The sequence below is a fragment of the Rhopalosiphum maidis genome, chromosome 3, assembly GCF_003676215.2.
Source record: "Rhopalosiphum maidis isolate BTI-1 chromosome 3, ASM367621v3, whole genome shotgun sequence".
Lineage (NCBI taxonomy): Eukaryota > Metazoa > Arthropoda > Insecta > Hemiptera > Aphididae > Rhopalosiphum > Rhopalosiphum maidis.
In genome coordinates this window covers 45,353,703-45,376,808 of record NC_040879.1, presented here as the reverse complement: position 1 = coordinate 45,376,808, position 23,106 = coordinate 45,353,703, and the positions used below count along the sequence as shown (strand labels likewise).

At 25.0% G+C, this 23,106-nt stretch overlaps 1 protein-coding gene across 2 annotated transcripts; it reads left to right on the top strand.

Annotated features, from left to right (window-relative positions):
* Positions 1-11,930: 11,930 nt before the first annotated feature.
* LOC113557409 (pyridoxine/pyridoxamine 5'-phosphate oxidase-like) lies at positions 11,931-22,731 on the top strand. Of its 2 annotated transcripts, XM_026962908.2 has the most exons (6): positions 11,931-12,086; positions 12,229-12,324; positions 16,154-16,305; positions 18,376-18,475; positions 20,086-20,363; positions 22,561-22,731. In XM_026962908.2, exons 1-6 carry the CDS (start codon positions 12,084-12,086, stop codon positions 22,682-22,684), a joined length of 753 nt encoding a protein of 250 aa, XP_026818709.1. In that variant the 5' UTR covers positions 11,931-12,083; the 3' UTR covers positions 22,685-22,731. The 2 variants fall into 2 exon arrangements, with proteins under 2 accessions (XP_026818709.1, XP_026818708.1); XM_026962907.2 differs by lacking the exons at positions 11,931-12,086; positions 12,229-12,324 and adding an exon at positions 13,506-13,809.
* The last annotated feature ends 375 nt before the right edge of the window (positions 22,732-23,106 follow it).

Sequence of the window (23,106 nt, the reverse complement as noted above, 5' to 3'; positions counted from 1 at the left end):
AAAAAAAAAAAGGAAAGATTAATAAATAATTATTCTGATATAATAAGTCTTATGTTAAAAAATTCATCTGTATAACATAATCAAAAAAATCTATTTCCTAATATTGTTACCTATTTATTATAAAAATTTTTCATAAAAATAACATAATCGAATTTGAATTTTCATTTATTAAAATTAATTATTATAATTTGGTTTAATAAGTTTTATGCTTTAGATTGTTATTATTTTTATACAAATACATTGTAATCAAAAGTCTGTAAAACATTTATCTATAAGAAAACAAAATGTGCAAAGTACCTAATAATTATATTATTATGTTTAAAACACTTGCACATTAATTTTCATAGACTAATTGCATATATGTTACCTATAACCATTAGGGGACATATTATTATTTGTTTATTGTCATTCCTTTTTTTATATGTTACGTATTATGTGTTAATTATATTATGTGATCAGTTTTAATTATGTTACTTATGTGTTATACATGTTTAACTATATTATAATATAGGTATGTAGTGATTTACTATCTATGATACTATACTTTTAATGTTTAAGGTATAGATTCCCATAGAAGTACTTAATTGGTATTCTCATTAAATAAGTTGACAATTTGCTTAAATTGAATTAAAAATGTACTCTAGATTATAAGATTACTATTAAAATATACTATTGATGTAATGACCCTTTCTTGGTCAAGTATAAAAATTAAATTTACCTGTGAGATTATATGAAAAATAAAGAAATTTTAAGATCAATACAGTTTATGTTCTTTTTTTACAAAATATGTTTTTAACTTGTTTTCAAACTAGATACTAAAATATAATTAAATAAGAAAATTGTCATCATCAATTACAAGGTTTAAGAAAAGTTATTTACACCAGTTTTTGTTGTTCCAACCAGGTGTTTTTTTGAAGTAACTAGATAATAGGTTTTAAACCAAATTCTTCATATTTTTTATTATTATACCTATTTTTAATTGATCAAAAATGTTAAAGGATATACCTAATTTGATTTTGAATTCATAAAATGTCTTTAGATTTGGTCCTAAACTACTACATTGTTAATGTTTTTTGTTTAATCTTTCTATCTTAGTCAAAACGAGGAGTTTTTATGATAAAATTTAAATGATAAAATATTTCTTTTTATCGCAAAAGCCAAATATAATTCTGATATTTTCAACTAATTATTATAGTTTTAAAAATATACTATAAAATTTGTAATATAAAATAAAAAAAATAGTTGATTAATATAAGTTGAATTTACATATTGATGTAATATTATTTTTATGTTGTTCGATTGTAATATGCTTCAAACAAACATTTTATATTAGTGTCTAAAACTCTAAACACTCTAAACGCATACTATCATTATCAGAATTCATGATTTTTGAAAATAGTGTAAAATGGAAATAGTGCATTTTGAAATGTAGTCTCTTGATATTATATATGGTACTCTTTTGATTCGATAATATAAATTTTTAACATCATGCACGTATAGGTACATCGAACATATCATTTTAGTATGCCATATATTTAAAGTTAGACTACACCCTATAAACAGCCTTATTTTTGTAGAGAGAGATTAATTGATATAACTTCTAGGCCACTTATTACATTTTTCAAACTTAAACACTAATATTTTTAAATTCTTGAATTTATTTTTTTGCAATTTAAATTTTAAGGGGTGTTCTGTGACGATTTATACTTATTTGTTATACTAGAACTTCTTTTCTTGTTGTTGAAAATGTATAAAATTGTATAGATTTTTTTTCAAAAATGTCGATGTGTGTAAATTGAAATTCGAACTAGTAGTTTCTCAGTTTCTTGTATATAAAACACAGTATTGATTCATGATAGCAAGGCAACAGGCTTTAAAATGTGGAGCTTGGTTAATTTTAAATTATATTAATTAATATTGATCACAATTTTATAATTTGTAAAAGTTGTTCGAGTACTAATCTAAATATTAAATATATTTTATCTTTATTATAAAAACACTGTTAAGGACTATTATCCTTATTATACACATGACGCATGACATGCATATTATGTATTATATATACTATATATTATATAGTTTTATAACTCAGAAACTCTTCGTTTAGATTTCGATTTAGATGCTTAGCGTTAAAAAAAAATTATCCGATTATTTATTTATAGTTAAAAAAGTGATTCTCATTTAGTAATAAAAAAAAGTTTTGCAAAATATTTCGTAGTAAAAAATGTATAAAATTATCAATTATTAATTATCACTTACTCTCATATAAGTAACTCAGGTATATTAAAATAAAAAAAGTCTAAAAAATATACATGCACTTTTTAATTAAAATTTGAATATTCGTTTAAATAAAAACATTTACAGCACATTTGGTGTTTGATTGATCAGAATCACTCTCACAGCCACACTGCAACCTTCACCACCGAGACGCGTGAGGCGAAGGCTCGACCGTGTCAGTTCTGTTCGATGATAATCGTTTATAAATATTATTCTCGGTAATTTAAATATAAATATAATAATTATACGTCATAATGTTAATTGAGCTTGCTATTATAGTTTAAAACACTTAAATGAAACATAAATAGGTACTCTTTTAATCATGTCAACAAATCATTTATTAGACAGGTCACAGGTATACATATTATGTACCATTTACACACAAACACAATATAAGTAGGTCCATAGTAGGTACAGGTATTACATAGGTATTGTAAACTTAATTAACACATTATTGTTGTTGGTCGCTACTACTGACACTGCTCGTTGACGATTTACTATCACTAAACAGCGGTGCACCGAGACTCGTTTTCAGCAATTCAAAAAGCACGAACACGAACACCGCTAGCGCAGTCCTATGATTGAATTTGGAACGGAACTCGTTGGACATCGCGGAAGCGTCTTCGTCGGGCAGATCACAATACTTTATTAAATTAGACGGATAATATTGTATTATTATGGTAACGAACAGTCGCGTATAATTGTAGTATACTAATCAGTAGGTAATCAAACACTGAAACGCTATATATACGTACCTATACATGGTTACGCCTGGGTCACGAGACAATTATGTATTTAACAGACCAATATTTCAAATATTTGTTTTCGTTATTTGTTGTGTCAATTACTGTGGAGTAATTCAGGCAAAGCATGGGAGGGGATCAACGATCAATATAATAAATAACATTAATTTTCCAGTTGTTCAAGTAAACTATTTATTTTCTATAGAACAGTAGCCAGTAGGTATTATCGAATCAATTGTTTTCTATTTTTCCACAGATTTTTATTGGAAAATTATTTGCTCTGCATAAAAACTATAGGTTAATATTTCAAATTAAATAATGATGATGCATATATTTTATAAACTTAATAAAGGATACAGGATAATGTAGATTATTAATATTACAAATAGTTAAATAGAAATAATAGAATACTATAGCTTATAAGAGGGAAAATCGTTAGTTGAATACTACAAGTGTCTATATAGGTACATTAGGTAGGTACTTATTGTTTTCTTTAATGATAATTTACTTTTAAAATAGGTACCTACATTTTGATAACATTCACAATATTTTATTGTGAATAAGAGATAATAGTTATAACTTATAACTTTATATTACCTTAAAACTTGTTAGAAATAATATAGGTTTTACGTATATTAAGTAATCTTTAACTTTAATAGTTTAATATTGTTAAAAATTGTTACTTAAAATACATTCAGGTCAGGGGCGTAATCGTTTCAACTTTTTGAAAGGTATGATTCACTTGAATCGATATGATGCAGTCATAAAAATAATAGTGGTTATACATTTATACTACGATTAAAATAATGACAAACAATAATAATAATGATAACTGCAGTAAAGAAATATTAAAAACTAATGCTTAATCAGAGGACCTCAATGAATTTAAAGAAGTATCTTTTCATATTTCTCTATAATACAAATAGTTAAAGTTTAAATTATTTACAAAGCAATAATTGCTTATTTTATTTTAATTATTATACAAAGCTCACTTGTCTTAAATATTAAACGTTATATAATTTTTTTAGAGTGCTTTACGAGTGAATTCAAATTTAATTCAAAATTGTCAAAAAATCTTGTATAGAATCACCAAAGAATCAACTTTTTTACATTGACTTATAGGTGATAAAGTCATAGAACAAGTTTGCCTAGTATTGAAAAATGCTTAATTCATTATATAATGTATAAGTAATAATAAATATGTATTTATAAATTAAAACTCCTACATTTTTATTATTTATGTCATAATTAAAACCCCCTGACTCCTTAAAATGTTTCTAGTTGTAGCTATGTTGGTGGTAAATTGGCTTATAGTGAAAATAAATCTTATATACGCCACAGGGTGGGTGTGTAAATAATTTGATTCCATTGCACTTAAATGTATAAGCCTCGGCGCTACTTCAATTTGCTAAAATCAAATTAACTACTACAAATTGTAACACTGCAATATTCAATAGGTACAATTAAGGAAAACTTAAAGAATAAAAGAATAATATATTAATATTCCATAAATTAGTTTTCGAAAAATTAGAACCTGTGGTGGAGTTAAATGGTAGCTATTTTTTTTAGATCTGTCGTCTTTAGCAGTTCTTTGACCAGTTTACCAATTTTTCACAAAATTGTTTTGGCTTTATTAATTAAATTATTGTAAAAAAAAAAAAAATAAATAAAAAATAAAAATCAGCCAGCGTTCAGTCTGTGGGAATTAATTATATTTCTATACGAAAATGAATACCTAAATAAATTAAAGTTTATTAATGTAATAATATATTCTATAGTATTACAATATTACTACAAATATAAAAATAAACAGTAAAATAAAAACACTGATGTAGAAGAAATAATTTTAACCGTTTTATTAAATAATATTATAAAATTTAGGTTAAAAAAAAATTAGTGTTGTTATGCTCTTAAAATAGTATATTTGTGAATAATGATACAAATCTATAGATACATATACTATTGGGAATACATTTGGGGAACTAATTGAAACCTTAAGCCCACCGAGCCCCTATCTCTGCATATGATGGTCAATATGATTTAATTTTTCATACTATGTTATTTATATAATATAGACTATATACTAGTATATAGTATCATGGCTTGAACGATTTAATAAACCTATTTAATTATATATTTTGAATAAGTATGATCTATCATATTTTTATCAAAAATTATTTAAAATAGTATTTGAATACATTTATTGATTTATTCGAATACTTTACGAAACTTCTACTTTGTATTTTGTAAATTATATTGAATTTATAACACTGCAAGTTTCAGAAATCGAATAAAAAAGTTTTTACCTTGTAAGTTTTGTATATAATATTACTACATAAACAATAAAATTTAAAGACTTTATGGTGTGTATATGTATGAATTTTTTTTAAATAAAAAAAATGCATTAATTTTTTTTAATTCTATCATAGTATCATTATTATATTATATTTATTAGTTTATTACACCAATATGTCGATATTAATTAAAAATTGTTTTCGTTATTCATATTATATCTATGAATAATTAGCTTATACAGTTGTAGTTACATATTTACTTACGAGTATTAATAGACAATATTTATGACTTATTTACCTAGTGATTTAAATAGCAATTATTTTTAAATTTTAATACCTAACCCATCAATAATACGAAAAATGTTAATACCTAATAATTTGCTTACTAATATAAAATTATTTGAGTTAACATTTTGTACATACAGCCATACAAGTATAATTAGTGCCTATGAAGTACCTATTAATCATTAAATATGTCAATAAGTCGTGTCTCGTATGAAGGTAATGAATAGTGATATATTATTTAAAGCAAAACAATAATATGTATAGACACAGGTGCGGATTCAGATTTATATATCAGAGGGTGAGGGAATATTTCTCAAAAATAAAATATCTGTTTAATTATATGGGTGTGTGTGTGATAAAAAATAACTTATACAAAACAGTTATGTTAAATATAATATTGTTACCAAATTAGTAAATACTGAATATAAATATTTAAAAAATAAAAAACATATACATAATCTGTAGTAATGTAAAAATAGAGCGTGTGCGTAATATGCATCTATATTTTATTTATTCTTTTTTAACCATAAAATTTAGCTCATTATTTATGTACATTACGTTCAAACTCTAGTTTATTGTTTTCTATCTTATAGATAGTCTTGTCGTCAAAAACATATTTTGTCTCAACTATAATCGATAGGACTACACCAAGATCATATACTAATATTGAAGTTTGAAGTTTCATCAAATTTTGATTCCAAATCATTTAATTAAAAAAAAAAGGAATAAAAAGGACAATATTGTAATACTTTTCAGGTATTTCAGCTGGAGGATATTCTCTATTTTTCATTAAACTTGTTAATCTTGGGATGTTTATGTCTGATAGTCCTAAATTGTCTAACTGATGTTTTGTGTTTTAGAATATTTTATTGAAACACTTATTAGTGTTGAAACACTTTTTTTTTAAATGTAAATTATAGATTTAATTAATGCTGTAGCTGATAATGTTTACCTCGACATTCAGAATGTGGCAATTTAGCGATTGGTGATGGTATTTTAAACATTTCAGTAACAATATTTAACTCTTCCAGTATTACTATAATTATTTTGATGGTATTCTATAAAACCAATTTTATTATTTTTGTAAGGTCAATAAGCATGCATACTTAATTCAAAAAATATTTTTGAATGCAATAAGTTGGTAAACGCCAATTGCTAAACGGCCAAGACTTTCAAAATTATAACAGTAGATAGGTACTTGTTTTTCGGTAGATTTTATATTGTACAAATGCCGTTTTCAAGAACTCGTATTTTAATTTGTTTAAAATGTTTAAATATTAGTTAGATTTATCTTTCACAGTATAACATACTGGAAGAGTTTTCGGTCACTATTTTGAATAAATAACCAACTCAAAATAAATTAACAAATAATTACATTATTCTCGATGTTATCTGTATCTTTAAAAATTCACACACAATCCAATCTCTGGTATATATTTAGAACACTTTTATTTAAAGAATTGATTATTTCTTGTATAACCAGGAGATTTGGTATTGATCGTATTAAGGAGTTCAATATAGGCAATTTTCTAAATTTTCTGTTTTTTAAGTTATCATTATAAAAATAAGTTAGTTACTTAGTGTGTAATTGTGTGTGCATGGAAAATAGATGAAATGTTTCGATATTTAACTTTGAGTGTAGTTACTGATAGAAATTGAATCTAGTTGGAACTTTTAAGAGATAGAGGTTAAAAATTATCATTATTTTTCAAAATAATTAGGAATAGCTAGGTAACAAAAAAAATTTTCTATTTTGTTTTTTTTGTGTGACTCAAAAACGAATAACCGTAGACACTTGAATTGTTTACCAGATGATTAGCATTTTCCAAACATGATGCAATAATTTTGATTATATAATATATTATTATATATATTATTTAATTTACTTGTTAATATTATAACACCACTAATAATAATATCAAGTAGGTATAAAATATGTTTGTTTTTAATTTTCATGTGAATAATATCTTTGTAAAGTTTAATAATTCATAATAAATTATTAACTAAGTATAAAATGATATAATCCAAATTGGCCAAAAATAAATTATTATTAATTATTATTAACAAATTTTGATGACAAAAAAAAATATATATATTTATACATTTAGATACCATTTAATAAAGTAACTAGAAGGTACGCAATAAGTAATTGCAAAATTGAACTATATATCAACATTTATAAATCTCTTGACATTCTTTTGACACTATCTATGACTGCCCTTTGAATTAGAATTGTCATTTTTAACGTTAAAATACGTTAAAGTACTAAGCAAATACCTTCAAAATTTAATGACAGTTACAGACTTAATGGTTTAGCCACCATTGTAAAATTTTAAAGAGCATAAAATGAAAGATTTAACTAAGAAAAAACCACGTTTTTTCCTATGAACGGTTACTTATTCATAATTCACTATTTTAAATATTATCATAATTAACTATATCAATAAACAGTATTAACTGTCTGATTAACTATTATTATTTATATTACAGAAAGTGCATGCATATAATAGATGAGAATCTATAGGTATCACGCAGATTATAGAACTATTGGATTTAAAAGGTATACTTAACTATTTGTCGTCGGTAATCAATAAAAAACAACTACGCATATGTCAAAGAAGTTATTTGTAAATATTAATTTGTTGTACAATTTTTAAATAAATAAGTAGACACGTTAGGATATTTTATACACATTTACAATACTTACGTTACACTTTGTTTTATATTTTTATTTAATTACATTTTTTTGTTTTAAGACGTAGTTTTATCGATAATCGGGTTGTGGTTAAATCAAGTGAACACTGCAGTTCGTCTGTACATACTATTTATTATGTTCATCAAGGTCACATAAAAAAAATATACAAATATCGCTAAATTAATTACATCCAGTTTAAGTATATCGTTGATGTAAATAAATATGTATTATTTCAGTCGTGTTAGGCTTAGGCCATGTGCCAAAAAAAAAAAAAAAAATGTACACTTGCAAACAAATCATAATAGGTTACATTGCAGGTAGTTGTTCTCTAAATATTAGTTATTACACTCTTTGTTTTATATGTCAAAGTTTCAAACTAGAAAATTTGGCAAAGGTAGCTACGTTTTAATAATTAAATACGAATCTATGTAACTAAACCGGTTATTATAGATCAAAATGTATGAAAAACAATATTGACAAAAACTGCAGTATTTAATATTTAAATAATAAATTAAATTATATTAATTATTTATTTTATAAATATTTTTATTTTTATTTTATACAATTATTTCATTAAGTGTAAAAATGTTAGTTGAACTTTTGAGTAAAAGTGAAATGTTTAAAGTTTTAAAGATATATTTTATTTTTTTTGCAAGTTAAAACAAAATAACTAAACGTTTTTTGTATAAGCATTCAATTAGTTAAAATTTTATTTTCGAACGATCTAAATAAATTAATTTGGGGTTTTGATTAGCTTTTTTTTAAACTTTCAGTAAGAATACTATCATAAGAAAATTTGTACCAATTCAATTTTCAAACCTTATAGGTATTAAAGTAAAAAAAAAAATAAGAATTTCTTATCGAGTAAAACATTATTTCAAATGTTGATAATTTTGACAAATTTTGTAAAAAAATTGAACTTAAAACGTTCGAAAAAAATTGTAGTTATGTATTTTTGATATTTCTGAACCAGTTAAATTTAATAAAAAACAATGGAAAATTTTTTAAAAGATAAAAATTACTCAAAAAAATTCAAAAACTGTAAATTATTGTACCATGAAAATATAATATAAAAATATTCATATTCTTTTTAACAACTGGTATGATATAAATTTTTAATTTAATTTTTTAGTTTTTCTCAATTATTTTGAAAGTTCTGGGAATTTTTCTATTCCAACTTCCAAGATCGTTCAAAAAAACAAATAAATAAAATACATCATAGCAAAACCAATACATCTCTCCACTCAAAATCTAAGATTATATTATCATTATAAGAAAATGTTATTCTTTTTTAACTAGGTATACAAAAAAGTATTAAGTATTACTTATTAAGTTTAGATTTTGTAGAATACAATATTTAAGTATTTTTCATTACAACTTTTTTATTGTAAAATGAAGGGAGGGGAATGAAAAATTGAATTTAGATACATACACTATTACGGTTAAAGCTATTGATTTTTTGTCACTATGATATATTCACACACGGCACACCCAAAAATGTATTAAACGTTCCGATTTACCTATGTCAGATTAACTATAATATGCATAATATAATATACATATAATATCACTCAACTACTTAAGCCGTGACGGAGTGATGATCTTCCATGATGTATGTCTGTAAGTAGGTAGTAGGCACATAAGAATAAGTCTATCAATTTTCAACGTTGATTTAAATTTAAGCACTCCCCCTCTTTGGATTTATATTTCTACCAGAAATAGATTGATCGGAACAGTAGCTACCATTTACCTTGAACGGTACCTACATTTGCATACTATGTAAGTTATTAAAAATCACGATTAATTTGTTTACTGTACATTAATAAATTGGATATTAATTAATAAGTAATGACGACTACAAAGGTATTATTGTTTTTATACATATACATAAAACATAACTGCAGCGATTTTTGTATACGTAGGATCTGAACAATATTTACATTATTATATTTAAAGAATGCAAGTAATACAATCAACGATCGAGAAATTAAAACATGTACAGTTATAAAATATTTTAATTTCAGTTTTGCAAGTCTAGAAAACACGTATTTGACATAAGTATAGATAAAACACGAAGCTTATCGGGAATTATAATGGATAATTTCCTACACATATACATTATACATATAGGACACTGGTGTTAAGAAACTGGTTATTTAATATTAATATAGACGACTAACCTACGTTACTTACGTACTTAATATGGACAAATCTAATGAATACCTATTTTTTTAAATGTCAATGTCTTGTTTATGTAAGCTTAACGATTTGTTATGCAATCATGTTTTAAGTCTGTATATTGTGTGCTTCTCATTAATAAGAATAAAATATACCATCACATTATTGTGTTTAGGTATATTATTATTAGATAGCTATTATGTAAGCCGATACATTTTATTGAACATTTTTGATTTGTTTACTTACATTTACCTTCAACATTACTATTATACCATTGGTTTTTACTATAATATGTATGTTGATATTATTATATATTATGTAGGTATACCATAATATTGGTATTATAAATTAAGTGGACTGCTGTAGAGTACTTTTTTTTTAAATCGTTCATTTAACGTTATTGACAACCATAATAGACAATAGTGTAATACAAATGAATACATTTGATGATGTACAATACTTACATGGAACGATGACGGCGTTCATTAGAAACGTATGAACATGAGTAAGTAACTATATTAAAAATAGGGATGAAGATATACGTGTTATGTACTGAAAATATCTCTTGACCATTCACGTTTTAGGAGTCTTACTGGATTACCGGGAAGTTCAACAAAATAAAGCTGAATAATGAGGCTGTTGGAATGATGTCCCGTAATGGAGTGGAGGCGTGAGTAGTATACGTGGGGGCTGTTTGCAGCCTTATGGTAAAGATTTTTATATCGTTATGCAAAAATATATTGATAACGTACCAAGGGGCATTAGTGATATGCGTAGGCGAATGGCTTGGAACGATCGAATGTGCCTGGCGTTTAGAGTTCCAGTTCCCGTAGATATATCTATTCTATAATAATAATAATAATAATAAACACCTACTAAGTATGTATAAGTATACATAAAGAATCAAAGAAAACGTTCGTTTAGGCTATAATATTATAAAAATATAAATGTCGAGTATATTATTATCATCGCATTAATATTGTAAAAATTACAGAAAATTAATGTTTAACCTAATAATATATTAGTTACATAATAAATCGAATTTTTTTTCTGTAAAATATCGATTTATATCAATGAATGAGCATATTTTCATATTTAAACTGTGGAGTTGCGGAAATTATAGACGCGTGATGGTTGTGTACGTATTATGTAGGTAGGCGCCTTTAATATAGCCAGTATAGGTATCGTATTTACGGTTGATCTTATAATGCATGACATACCGATTTCGACATTCGCGATTATATAGGCTTTAAAAAAGAAGGACTAAAACAATAGCCTTCCAACGTAACGTAGAGTAAATTACATAATAATATATGTTTTTTTTACTGGAGAAGCCAAACAAGCTGTGGCGGTGTCCAGGAATACAATCTACCGTGTCGCACATATTTTCATTTGGAATATTGAACTGGATTTTCTAATTTAATTAGATACATAAGTATATTGATTAGATATTTTACCAGGTGCTCATTACAGTTATATACCGTCACATTCAAGTATCCACCGCAGTGGCGATAAAAGCGTATCTCGACGTCTTGACTTCCACAAAGCCTTAAAATAAATATAACTTTTACAGACACTCTGATTCTATATCGAAAAATAAAATTCAGCACTATGGTAAGCTATAAAGTAGATAACGCGGATAAATTATTCTTCAGGTCTGCGTTATTAGTTATTTATTAATAACTAATGATATGTTACAACATGTTTGTACTTACTTTAATATTATTTACAAAAAGTTTTTTTTAACGTTTTCTAGTTGAACGTGAAGTCATTGCATCCTTTTGTTGGCCGTTTGGTCACGTCATATGCAACGCTTAACACCCGAAGTCTTTCATCGTTACGACAAGCCGAAGTAAGATTGATATCGAACTGAAAAAATATGTAGTATCTATCTACAGTACCCATCGAATATTATGTTGACAGAATATATTGTAATGGATCATTTTTTCAAGGTCATACGTATAAATTTCAATTTAAAGATAATTTGAAGGCATGCAAATATAATAATTACTCGTAATATTATGATATACAAAAATATACATGACATTTTCTATAATCTTTAAAATCGTGTTATTAACAAAACATAATATTAAATTATTATATAACATATAAATAAAAATATGAATAGATAGGTACTAGGTAATTATAATAGGTAATATATTTATTCTGACATTAGTGCCAATAGCAAGTTTTGTGAGTCTCTTAAAAAAAAACTTGCACCAGTTGTATTTAGTTTAAATGCTTTACTGGATTATATTTAGTAGTATATTTTGAGCGTGATTTTTTAAACTGTTCAGAGTTTTATAAGAATCATTTATGTATTATTAACTAGATAATATTATAAAGTACCTAGTAAATATAAAATTAAGTATAATATCATAGTTAAGGTCTTTCTAAATGTCTTTTTTTAAAGATTTAAATTCAAGGTCTCCTTCGCTAACGAACAAGACGTAGATATACAATAATTCTCTTGATTATAAAGTACTTATCTACTTATACTTTAAAACAACTGCAGTTTTAGCGAAACCTTCAGTGTGGATAGCCCGGTATAGGTACTTATAGTTTTTGAAAAGAAACATTGACGTTTCAGTACATAACTGACTATTCAAATAATGCCGTTAATTAATGCAACCCGTCCATGTTTTGATTTTAAATATACACGGGAAATTATACATGGTTTATAATAATATATTTATAAGACTATGCGTTTATGTTGAAAAAAAATCTATGTATTACGTGTAGTTAAATATTTACATTAATATATGCTTTATACTGTATATAGTTAATAATAGGTACAGTTTCAAAAATATAATGTTACATTAGATATTTGATATAGGTGGTTATTAAGTTGTCACCCTCGTTTTCACCCGAAAAACACTTGCTCGTTCTATATAGAATAGTAGGTAGATTCGTATAATGGTATCTTTGCTGGTCTTCTAATCGCTCGGTTTATATTATTTTTCAGTTTATTTCATATTGCACATGCAGTAGGTAGGTATTTAATTAAACTAGTCATTCGTTAATTGTTATCATTAAATCATTATTATAAAATATAAAGTTTTTACTATTTCGGTAAAAATTATTGAATTATTTGATATAAATAAAAATGCCGGTCATTTCTTCTTGCGTCATTTGTAATTATCGATTTACCTACGTCGATTGTCCAGTGAAATGTGACGGTTGTTCATTGTACGTGCACAGAAAATGTTCCAAGTTGTCCGCTGAAGAGCTAAAGTGCTTAAGCTCGAAAAACGCGATTTTAAAATTTTTTTGTGAACTATGTGTACACGATTCAAGCAAACAAGCTGAAATTGGACAAAACAATATACAGTCGTTGGTAAACACTCGCTGTTAAATGCTAAAAATAGTATATTATATTAACCTCGATATAGCGTCGATTGCCATAATTCATAAATTGGGTCAGCAAGTCAGTTGAAATAATTTAAGTATGGGCGTAAAACTCGATCGATATTTTTTGGTAGACTGTTGTTGAGATTATTAAAAGTAGAAAAAATAAAGTTAGTACCTATGTAGGTAAGTAGAGATAAAATATTAAGCTTAAAGTACAAATTAATAATATTTATACTTATATTTTTTATTTTTAAATTTAATTTTAAAGTTTGATGGAAAAACACATTTCCTTAAAAAATATTATGAAGTGTTTATCCTGTAAAGCAGTGTTTTTCAATATTTGTACTATGGCAACTTCTTTTTTTTGATATCAATTTTTAACGTCTTTCTACGTATATTTTTTTTATATCGTCACATAGATTATTATTAATAATAAATACTAGAAGTACTATTCAAAAGAAACAATAAATAAATATAATTATACAATTACTTTTAATTTAAAATAAAACGTTTATTTGTTATACGATATCATAATATTGTATGTATATCAAATATTAAATTTTAATCTAAATATTATTTTGAATGTTTTTAATAGATTTGAAATTATTTCTTCGATTTTTGGTTTAATAGCTACCTAGTTAAACTATAATAATTACAATTCTCATAGTTTTTAAAATTTCCAGTCGATTTCTAGTTTTATTTTACTTGCAATCATTATTGTGTTCAATTCATTTTCATACAAATACGTAATTAGAAATGGAATGAGTATTTTTAGTGCTTCGTATTATGTAACGTTGTAATATTTATTGATTTTATTATTTTATAAGTTGAGATTTTTAATTTTTTGGATTGATTAAAATCATAATATGTTAGCGACTCAAAATAATTAGTTGACGATCCTCGTATTGAGATATGTTGGGATGTTGAGAATCACTGTTCTTAAGTGTGTATACTATAATATAATAAATTAATAAGACATCAATAACAAAACAAGGAAAACTGTTATGCCTGTTTATCTCCATACCTACTATTTAAGTGGTATTTTTTAACATACGTGCAATATTAACTATATATGCACAATGCACTGTAAACTGTTATTTGCTTTGTATTATTTTCTAATATTTAAAAACTCGAGATAATTATTGATGTATTGTAAATTGTTTATATTAGGTACATATTATATAACAAGCATTATTAATTAATACTTAAATAGATTAGGTACCTATTATATAATTATAATATTAATTCCAGGTTGCATGAACAATTACTAAACCTTTAATGAATCAATAGTGAACTATTGGTCTCATGATATAATGGCCCATGATTGGTCCATTAAATTAATCATTTTTTCATACGAACCGGCAGGTGTTATTAATTTTTAGATACATAATACATTTATGACAATATTAATATACAAAATCACTACTGCAATATAATGTAATTCATTTATCAACAAAAATATACTATAAACTTTCATTATTATATATAGGTATTATATACAAAATATAAGTATTAAAATATAAATAAAAGGGAAAAGATAAAAAAGAATGAATAAATCATAGAGCTATTATGAATGTAAAAACTTCCTGTCACGATCTTTAATGAATATTTTACTAAATATGGATCTCGTCTATATTCAGTAATCACTATAAGTATTAGGTACCAGATAAAATATTCACCTTCATTAATAATAATTTGTTTTCCTTGCAGACAACTGAGTTTTTTAGTGTATTCTCTATCGTTTTTATGGACGATCTTTGATAATTCGTTAAAATATAAAATTACTTTATTTACAATGGACAGTTTAAAATAATTTGTGTACAGTTTTTAATTTATAGTCTGCAAAAAAATTCTGTTAGACAAATGTTTATTATCATATAATATTATTAACGGATGATGTATTGACAATCATACATACATACATAGGTACATAATTTACTTAAAAAAATATTTTATTTAATATTGGTAAATACATAATATTATTATTATATTCTTCAAATAATAACTGTTAGATTTTTAAAAACATTTAATTGTTGTTATTCTGCTCCTACTACTTATATTACTTAATATGTCATTTTTCTCTTAAATAAAACCATTTAAATCTGCATAGTGCATAGCTTAAATTTGTAATATTTTGTTGTTATTTCAAACAAACAAAAAACTTCTACCTGATTTAGACATATAGTTAATACAATACATTACCGTAAAACAATATTATCTATAAAATTACAAATATTAAGGTGGCCATAGATATACGATTTCCTGTACTTTCGTAAACGTAAAATTATGATGATACAACATAACATAATACTATAATTATTTGTTTACAGGCTGAACCTTTGCATGAAAATAGTGGTCTGCATAAAATAAATGTATCATCAAAAAATCCAATCGAGATTTTTAGTAAATGGTATAGCGAACACATGGTAGCTAATGCATCTGTGACTTCTGCTAAAGCATTTAGCTTGGCCACCGTTTCGAAGTAAGATGGCATAACATATTTAAAAATATTATTTACTATTTATTATAGTCTAAAAGTTTACAGATTTAGAAAACACAATACAATAATAAATAAAATGTATACTAATAAGTAATAACACGTTTTTAACTTAGGTCACCAATGTGTTGTAAGTAAAACTATTGAACAACGTTGGTAATTGGTATGGTATTGTAACACTTATCGATAATATTTTAAGATAAAGTAAAGAATTACTGTTAATGTTGAATATTGTGATAGTACGGTAGTGTTATTTCTGTTTTATGAACACGTTTTAGAGAATATCTTAACACACTTTCTTAGTTTCATTTGTATCATAACTATTATTAATACATTTAAAATAAGTGATATATTGTCATATTGATATAATTATTATAGTTTTTATCATCATTTATTATGCATTACGATTTTTATTTAATAAGACCGAAAAAACTGTATAAAATATACATAACTTTAACAACTATTTCATCATAAAGGTAACCAAACTTAATTTAACATTAAGTTAATGTACATGTTTTTGGTTTTGTTTTTACAATGAATGGATTTAAATCTGATTTGTTAAGTTTGTTCCAGTAGTAACTAAAATTAAAAATGTTAATTTTAGAAATTGGCTATTTTACAAAACAAATGAGCACAGTAGTGCTGGGAAATTAAATTTACCTTGTGTTCAATAATAATTATCTACTTTGCAGTTACATGAATTTTTACGATTTTACAGCATATATAGAGTCATATTTTAATGCAGATATAGTCAAAGGGTCTTGCACTACAACTTCTACAACTTGCTTTTTTTCATTATTTTGTTTTTTGTTATCTATTGATAAAATGTATTGAGTTACAATGTACTTCTAACTGAAACTCTAAAATCGATGCACCTATTTTTAAGTTAAAAAAGCTCTAATTTGATCAATTTTAGGTTTTGGATCATAAATTGAAAACGTAACTATGAACAAATTTTCTTTGTAAAACGAGAAAAAACTACCAACAAGTGTCGAAAATGTTTAAAAATATCTACTTAGAATATTGTATGTCGTATAATTTCTAAATTAAGTAATTTAAAACTATTAATTCCACAAAGTGAAACTAAGATTCAAAACTATATTTCTGCAGTTTCATGTTTGAATTTTTTTTTTAATAATCGAGTCAAGACATTTTACAATTTAAATGGTAAATATCTTTTATAGATAAAATTGTTCAAAACACTATAGTAGAAAATAATTTGAATAATTAAAATAAAAAGGAATTTGTTTTGTGAAGCTATTGTAAAAAATAAAACAAAACAAACTACGTGTAACGTATATAATAAAATAATTAGATAAGTAATAATAAAATTGAAATTTTATCAGTTGTGTACTTGTATAAAGCGTAGAGAAAAATTGAATAGAAATGAACCATACTAATAAATATAACATATTGCATATTAATTATTAAATAGACATCAAATCACTCAAAATCATAAATTATAAGTATTAGGTATACCTTTATATATTTTTGCATAACCAAGGAAATTTTTTATATGAAAATATAAGTATTATGTAAGTGTCCATGATATTATGTTAACTATTAAATATGAAATAGTAAAATTTATTTTTTAAATTTACTTAAGCTTTAAAAATACTCCTACTATTAATATAATATTACTAATTTTAAGTTGAGAAATTTGTGTGAATTAAGAGCTTTTTAAAAAATTTGTTTGAATATTGAAACACTTTGACGATTTTTAGTACCTAGAATTTTATTAAGGTACAATTGTAATATATAAATTTTAATTATAATTAAAACAAACTTACGAGCTTGATGGAAAGTACTAAATTATGTTTGATAGTTAATTTATATTCTTTGAAATATCAAATAGATACCTAATTCTTAATGTTCGCCTATAGAATAATAATATTGCCGTGGCGTAATAAAATAGATAAGATGTAATAATTCAGTTTAAAATTTTAATTAAGATTCAAAATAATTACTGATTATTTGCTATAAATATTTGAATACGAAATGTGCGTGGCGGTCTTAAAATGAGTAATAATAATTTATTTTCATCTTGGGTTTCAGCACCGGAAAGGTATCTTGCCGTAGTTTAATATTACGACGCTTGGATGAAGATGGGTTTGTGATGATGACTGATGGAAGAAGTAGAAAATCAAAAGATTTGGTAATATAATATCAAACATTATATTTTATTCACCACACACGTAGTTTTATTAACAAATTGATAAGTTAATAAGAAAACTATATAATTTATACTTAGTTATAAAAAATATAAGCATACAATTTACGCGATGGATTTTGAATAAAATAAAAATAGGTGATGAACCTACCTTTAATTTTAACTGTTTTATTTTAATAGTAAATAATATTATTGATATTAATACCTAAACTCATATTATATTATGTAATAGCAAGATATACCATATTATATAATATATGACCTTAAGTTTCAAATTGTTTCTAGAAACGTTTTACAAAATACACGTAAAATAGATGTGGTTTACAATATCTAATAAAAAATACTAACTAAAGCTATTTAAAATGAAAACGATAAATGTATATTTATGTGATAGTTTGTTACAAAGAATCAAATTCGAACTGTAAGAAAAATAAATAACCTTATTACCTATCCATATTTAACAAACATGAAATAGTAAATAATGTTTTATTATATGTTGTATAATACAAATTACACGGGTATAGGTGTATACGTATGTCGTATAGTGTATACATTTAATATAAATATTAACATATACCTCATACAAACATGTATAATACATCAATTTTAATTTCGTACTGATAGAAATATAACAGTTTTGAAGCGTACATCATCATTCAATTTTATCGTTACTTATTTTCTTAGCTTAATAATAATTACCAATAATAACCCATTATAATTTATCTATCAGTTAGGTCAGGATTCTACAACCTACGACCTGCGGTCCTTTTTTTATTAGGCCTACGATTAATGATTTCACTTTTCGGTAATAAAATAATAATGATCCGTGCACAAATCTTTTTAATGTATAAAAATAAAATTATCATTTCAGAAATGATTAATGAAAACTCGGTTGCTGCCCAATATACACGAAAACTCGTTAAGCATAATTTTAAATAAAACTATAAGTATCAAAACAAATGAATGAAACAAAAGCAGTTTTAAAAATCATACTAAGTATTTAAAAAGTTACATGTGTGATATGTATATTTTTTCTTATATTCTTTTTATATAATAAATTGTCAATAAAGCATCTGATAGTATATTAAATTAAATATAGCGGGGGGAGTATTATTATTACTTACGTGATCCTTAGGATCATAATACAATTGAAAGTGGCCCTGACCTCAAAAGTATAAAGAACCATCGTATGTTAAGTACATAGTATTATCACCGTGTTTCTCGTATTCGTCATTTATGGCGCATTATTAATGTATAATACATTTAATATAATATACGTATAATGATATAATAAGCATAGGGAGATATCTGGAAGAGTATATGAAACAAATTTATAAAAACAAACTGTAAAAAGTTCGAACGTATCATCAAGAACATGGTTCATACAAATGGCCTGTATTCTTTTATATATATTATAGTGTTATTTTATGTACCTATGCATTATGCATAATACATATTATGACTTATGAGGATACTGTTTATATTACAATATTGATTCAAAAATGTTACACTTTATATGCCTACTTTATTTGAAGTCCATAAATTCGATTTATTTCAAATATTATGTAATTATGCCAAAATTTTTCTGTGTATAGGCGGAAAATCCTCAGGCTTCCATGGTGTTCTTGTGGTTGGACCAAACGTCAGACGACTTGCCCCAGACCAGGCAGGTGCGTATCGAAGGCACCGTCAACAAGCTGACCACGGACAACATGAAAGAGTTGTACGACATTGAACCGCTGTTTTGTAAGATTCGTGCGCAGATCTGTGAACAGGGAAAGGTGGTAGAGTGGGAGAAACTAAAGCGTGACCACGATCAGTTATTCGACAAAGTGACCAAGTACAATGTCCAGCTCCCTAAGCCCGACCACGTGTAAGTAGCTATATGTTTAAGATAAATCGATTATACGTAGAGTAATTAATGCAAGTTGAAAGGTCTATTGAAAGAGTGCATGACTTTGAGCGTAGATTAGCCATGGAAGTATAGAACATAGAGGAAGATTGCATAAAAAAGCTTAACTTAAACATGGTTGTGTAATGGAAAATTCAAATATTTAAACAGTACTTATATAATTATATAATTTATCATTATATATTATATTTGTATAATATTAGACTATTACTGTTTAAATATTTGAATTTTCCATTACATAGCCATGTTTTAGTTCAGGCTTTTCTAATATCACAAGTGGCCTACTGTTTTTTAAAGTTTAATTCACGGTGTGTGAAGTACAACGCATTTGTTTATAGTACATATATATAACTCATAAAAAAAGTCGTAACTACCTATGTATTTTCTATATTTTCACTAATGTTTTATGATATTTCTAATGCTTATGTGATAAATTTAGACAAGAGAATTCAATGTTTGAAATGTTTGAATAGTAATAATTATTAGTTGTCATTCCATACCTATTGGCTATTACCTATATGTATAACAGTTGAAGTTAATTTGCAATTATGTAATAAACTAATAAATACCCAACTTATAAATATTAATAATATTAATCAATTAATATTTATTCTAATAACAACAAGTTCGCTGTTTATTGTTATTTTTAGTACCTATAATTGTATTTATTGTAATTTTTAAAAAAGAAGTCAGTAGGTAAAAGACTTGAATAATTAGTTATGATAAAAAAGTAAAAATGATATTGAAATAATAATCAAATTTTATTTTTATAATTCTTAAATTATTTTTTATATCTATCAGTATAATAGTAATTAATAAGTTATTATTAGGACTCGGATTTGTATATAAATACATATTTTACTGTGACTCAAATTAATATTAAAAAATAATGTTGGTAGTTTGATATTATAATTCTATTTTTATAAATTTTGTATGAAATAACGAAAACATAGTAAAAAGTTGAAAAACTAATATAGAGCACCTTATAGCGTCCTCATATAATATAGCCATATAGGTATTTTGTTTTATGATACTAGAATATTACATATTTATATTAATACATCGTTTTATATATCGTACTATGGTTGTATTAATACTTTAATAGTCCTTCTAACTATAATTGTAGATAGGTTGAATGATTTTGTTTTGATATACTTGAATTATGTTTAATTAATAAGTACTAACTCTGTAAATTGTCTCGGCAGACATAAAGGTTTATAATAGGTTTGATAGACACATAGTACATAACATTATAATGATTATATTTCATACGTAATTTTAAAGAGATAGTCGTCAGTCATTAATATCAAAAGCGTCTTTAAATGGTTTTTGGGTCCTTATTGATTCGATTGTTGTATAATTGCGTTAACAATATACATTACTTATACTTAAATAGTCAAATGTTTTATATACAGACTTCATTTACACTCTGCGTTGCTGCATTTAATAAGATAGTAAAGTGGTGAAATGAGGTTAACGTATAAGGGTCCGGTCGCGGTCATAAATTGTTGACCCCCCTTCCAAAATTTATAAAATTTTATAGAAATGTATTATTTTGTCAATTGACGTGGCTCTAGATTTAGACAGTAGTAACTGTCATCAGTTGTTATTAGCCAATGGCCTGCAATAATGCTGATTAAAGAGTATACGACGAATAAAACTTGTATAGTTATATGGATGGTATTTTTCTATAACAAACCTTAATATAGTTGTCAATAAAGACGTAGGTACCCACATTTTGTGCTCAAAACAATCTAAGAGCTTTGAAAAAATAATTCATAATTCGTTGTAGTTAAGTATATGAGTAAACTGATAAACTCACAACTTGTAAATAAAAGTTTGTCACCTTGTTTAATATTATACTCACAAACATTGACAACATTTAGTAGATACTAACTATTATATTATAATGTACAATGTACCTATACTGGCTATACTGTAAACATATTTTCATATTATTCTCCAATAAGTGACACGTTAACAATTATATTCATAACTAAAATAATTAACAGGTGCTATGAAAATTAAATTATAAACCAAATAATTTTACTCAAGTTATTGCTATATTATGTAGTTAAAAATTCACTAGGAATAACTAATAAGTAACGATGATTGACTTGTAAGTATTATTTATATATATATTTTTTTTTAATTACAGCGTTGCTTACAAACTCGTGCCCGACGTGATTGAATTTTATGAAGCGGTCGGTCAAAAAATCGGTGACAGATTATTGTTCACCAAAGATGGAATTTCATGGCAACCAAAACATATAGCTGCATAATAATAACAATATTTTATTACAGGAAATTATCAAAAAAAAAAAAAAAATGAAATGTGTAAATCACGCACCATGTTTGTTTAATTTTTGTACACTATTATAATTAATCAGGGGATATAGATTTTCTAACGATTTACATTTTTTTTTAATTTGAATATATTATTCACTTTTATAAACGAATCACCTCTGTCTTTAATATTATTTGAAATCCAAGAATATCATATTTTGCAGGTTGAATGATACTATAACTGCAGGCTTGACAGATAATCGTTTTCCAAATATGCTGATTATAATAATATACATTATATTAGCATGGTACCTGGTTATTTTTCAGTTTAAAATACATTGCGGCGCATTTACGCCAATACACTGCCGCACCTGTGGATATACGTACATAATATGTATAGGTAAAAATGAATAGTGCC

Coding starts and splice junctions, on each gene's coding strand:
- LOC113557409 (XM_026962907.2), top strand. CDS start 13,579: ATGCCGGTCATTTCTTCTTGCGTCATTTGTAATTATCGATTTACCTAC. Junction 16,306..18,375: donor AGCTTGGCCACCGTTTCGAA/GTAAGATGGCAT, acceptor CTTGGGTTTCAG/CACCGGAAAGGTATCTTGCC. Junction 18,476..20,085: donor GTAGAAAATCAAAAGATTTG/GTAATATAATAT, acceptor TTCTGTGTATAG/GCGGAAAATCCTCAGGCTTC.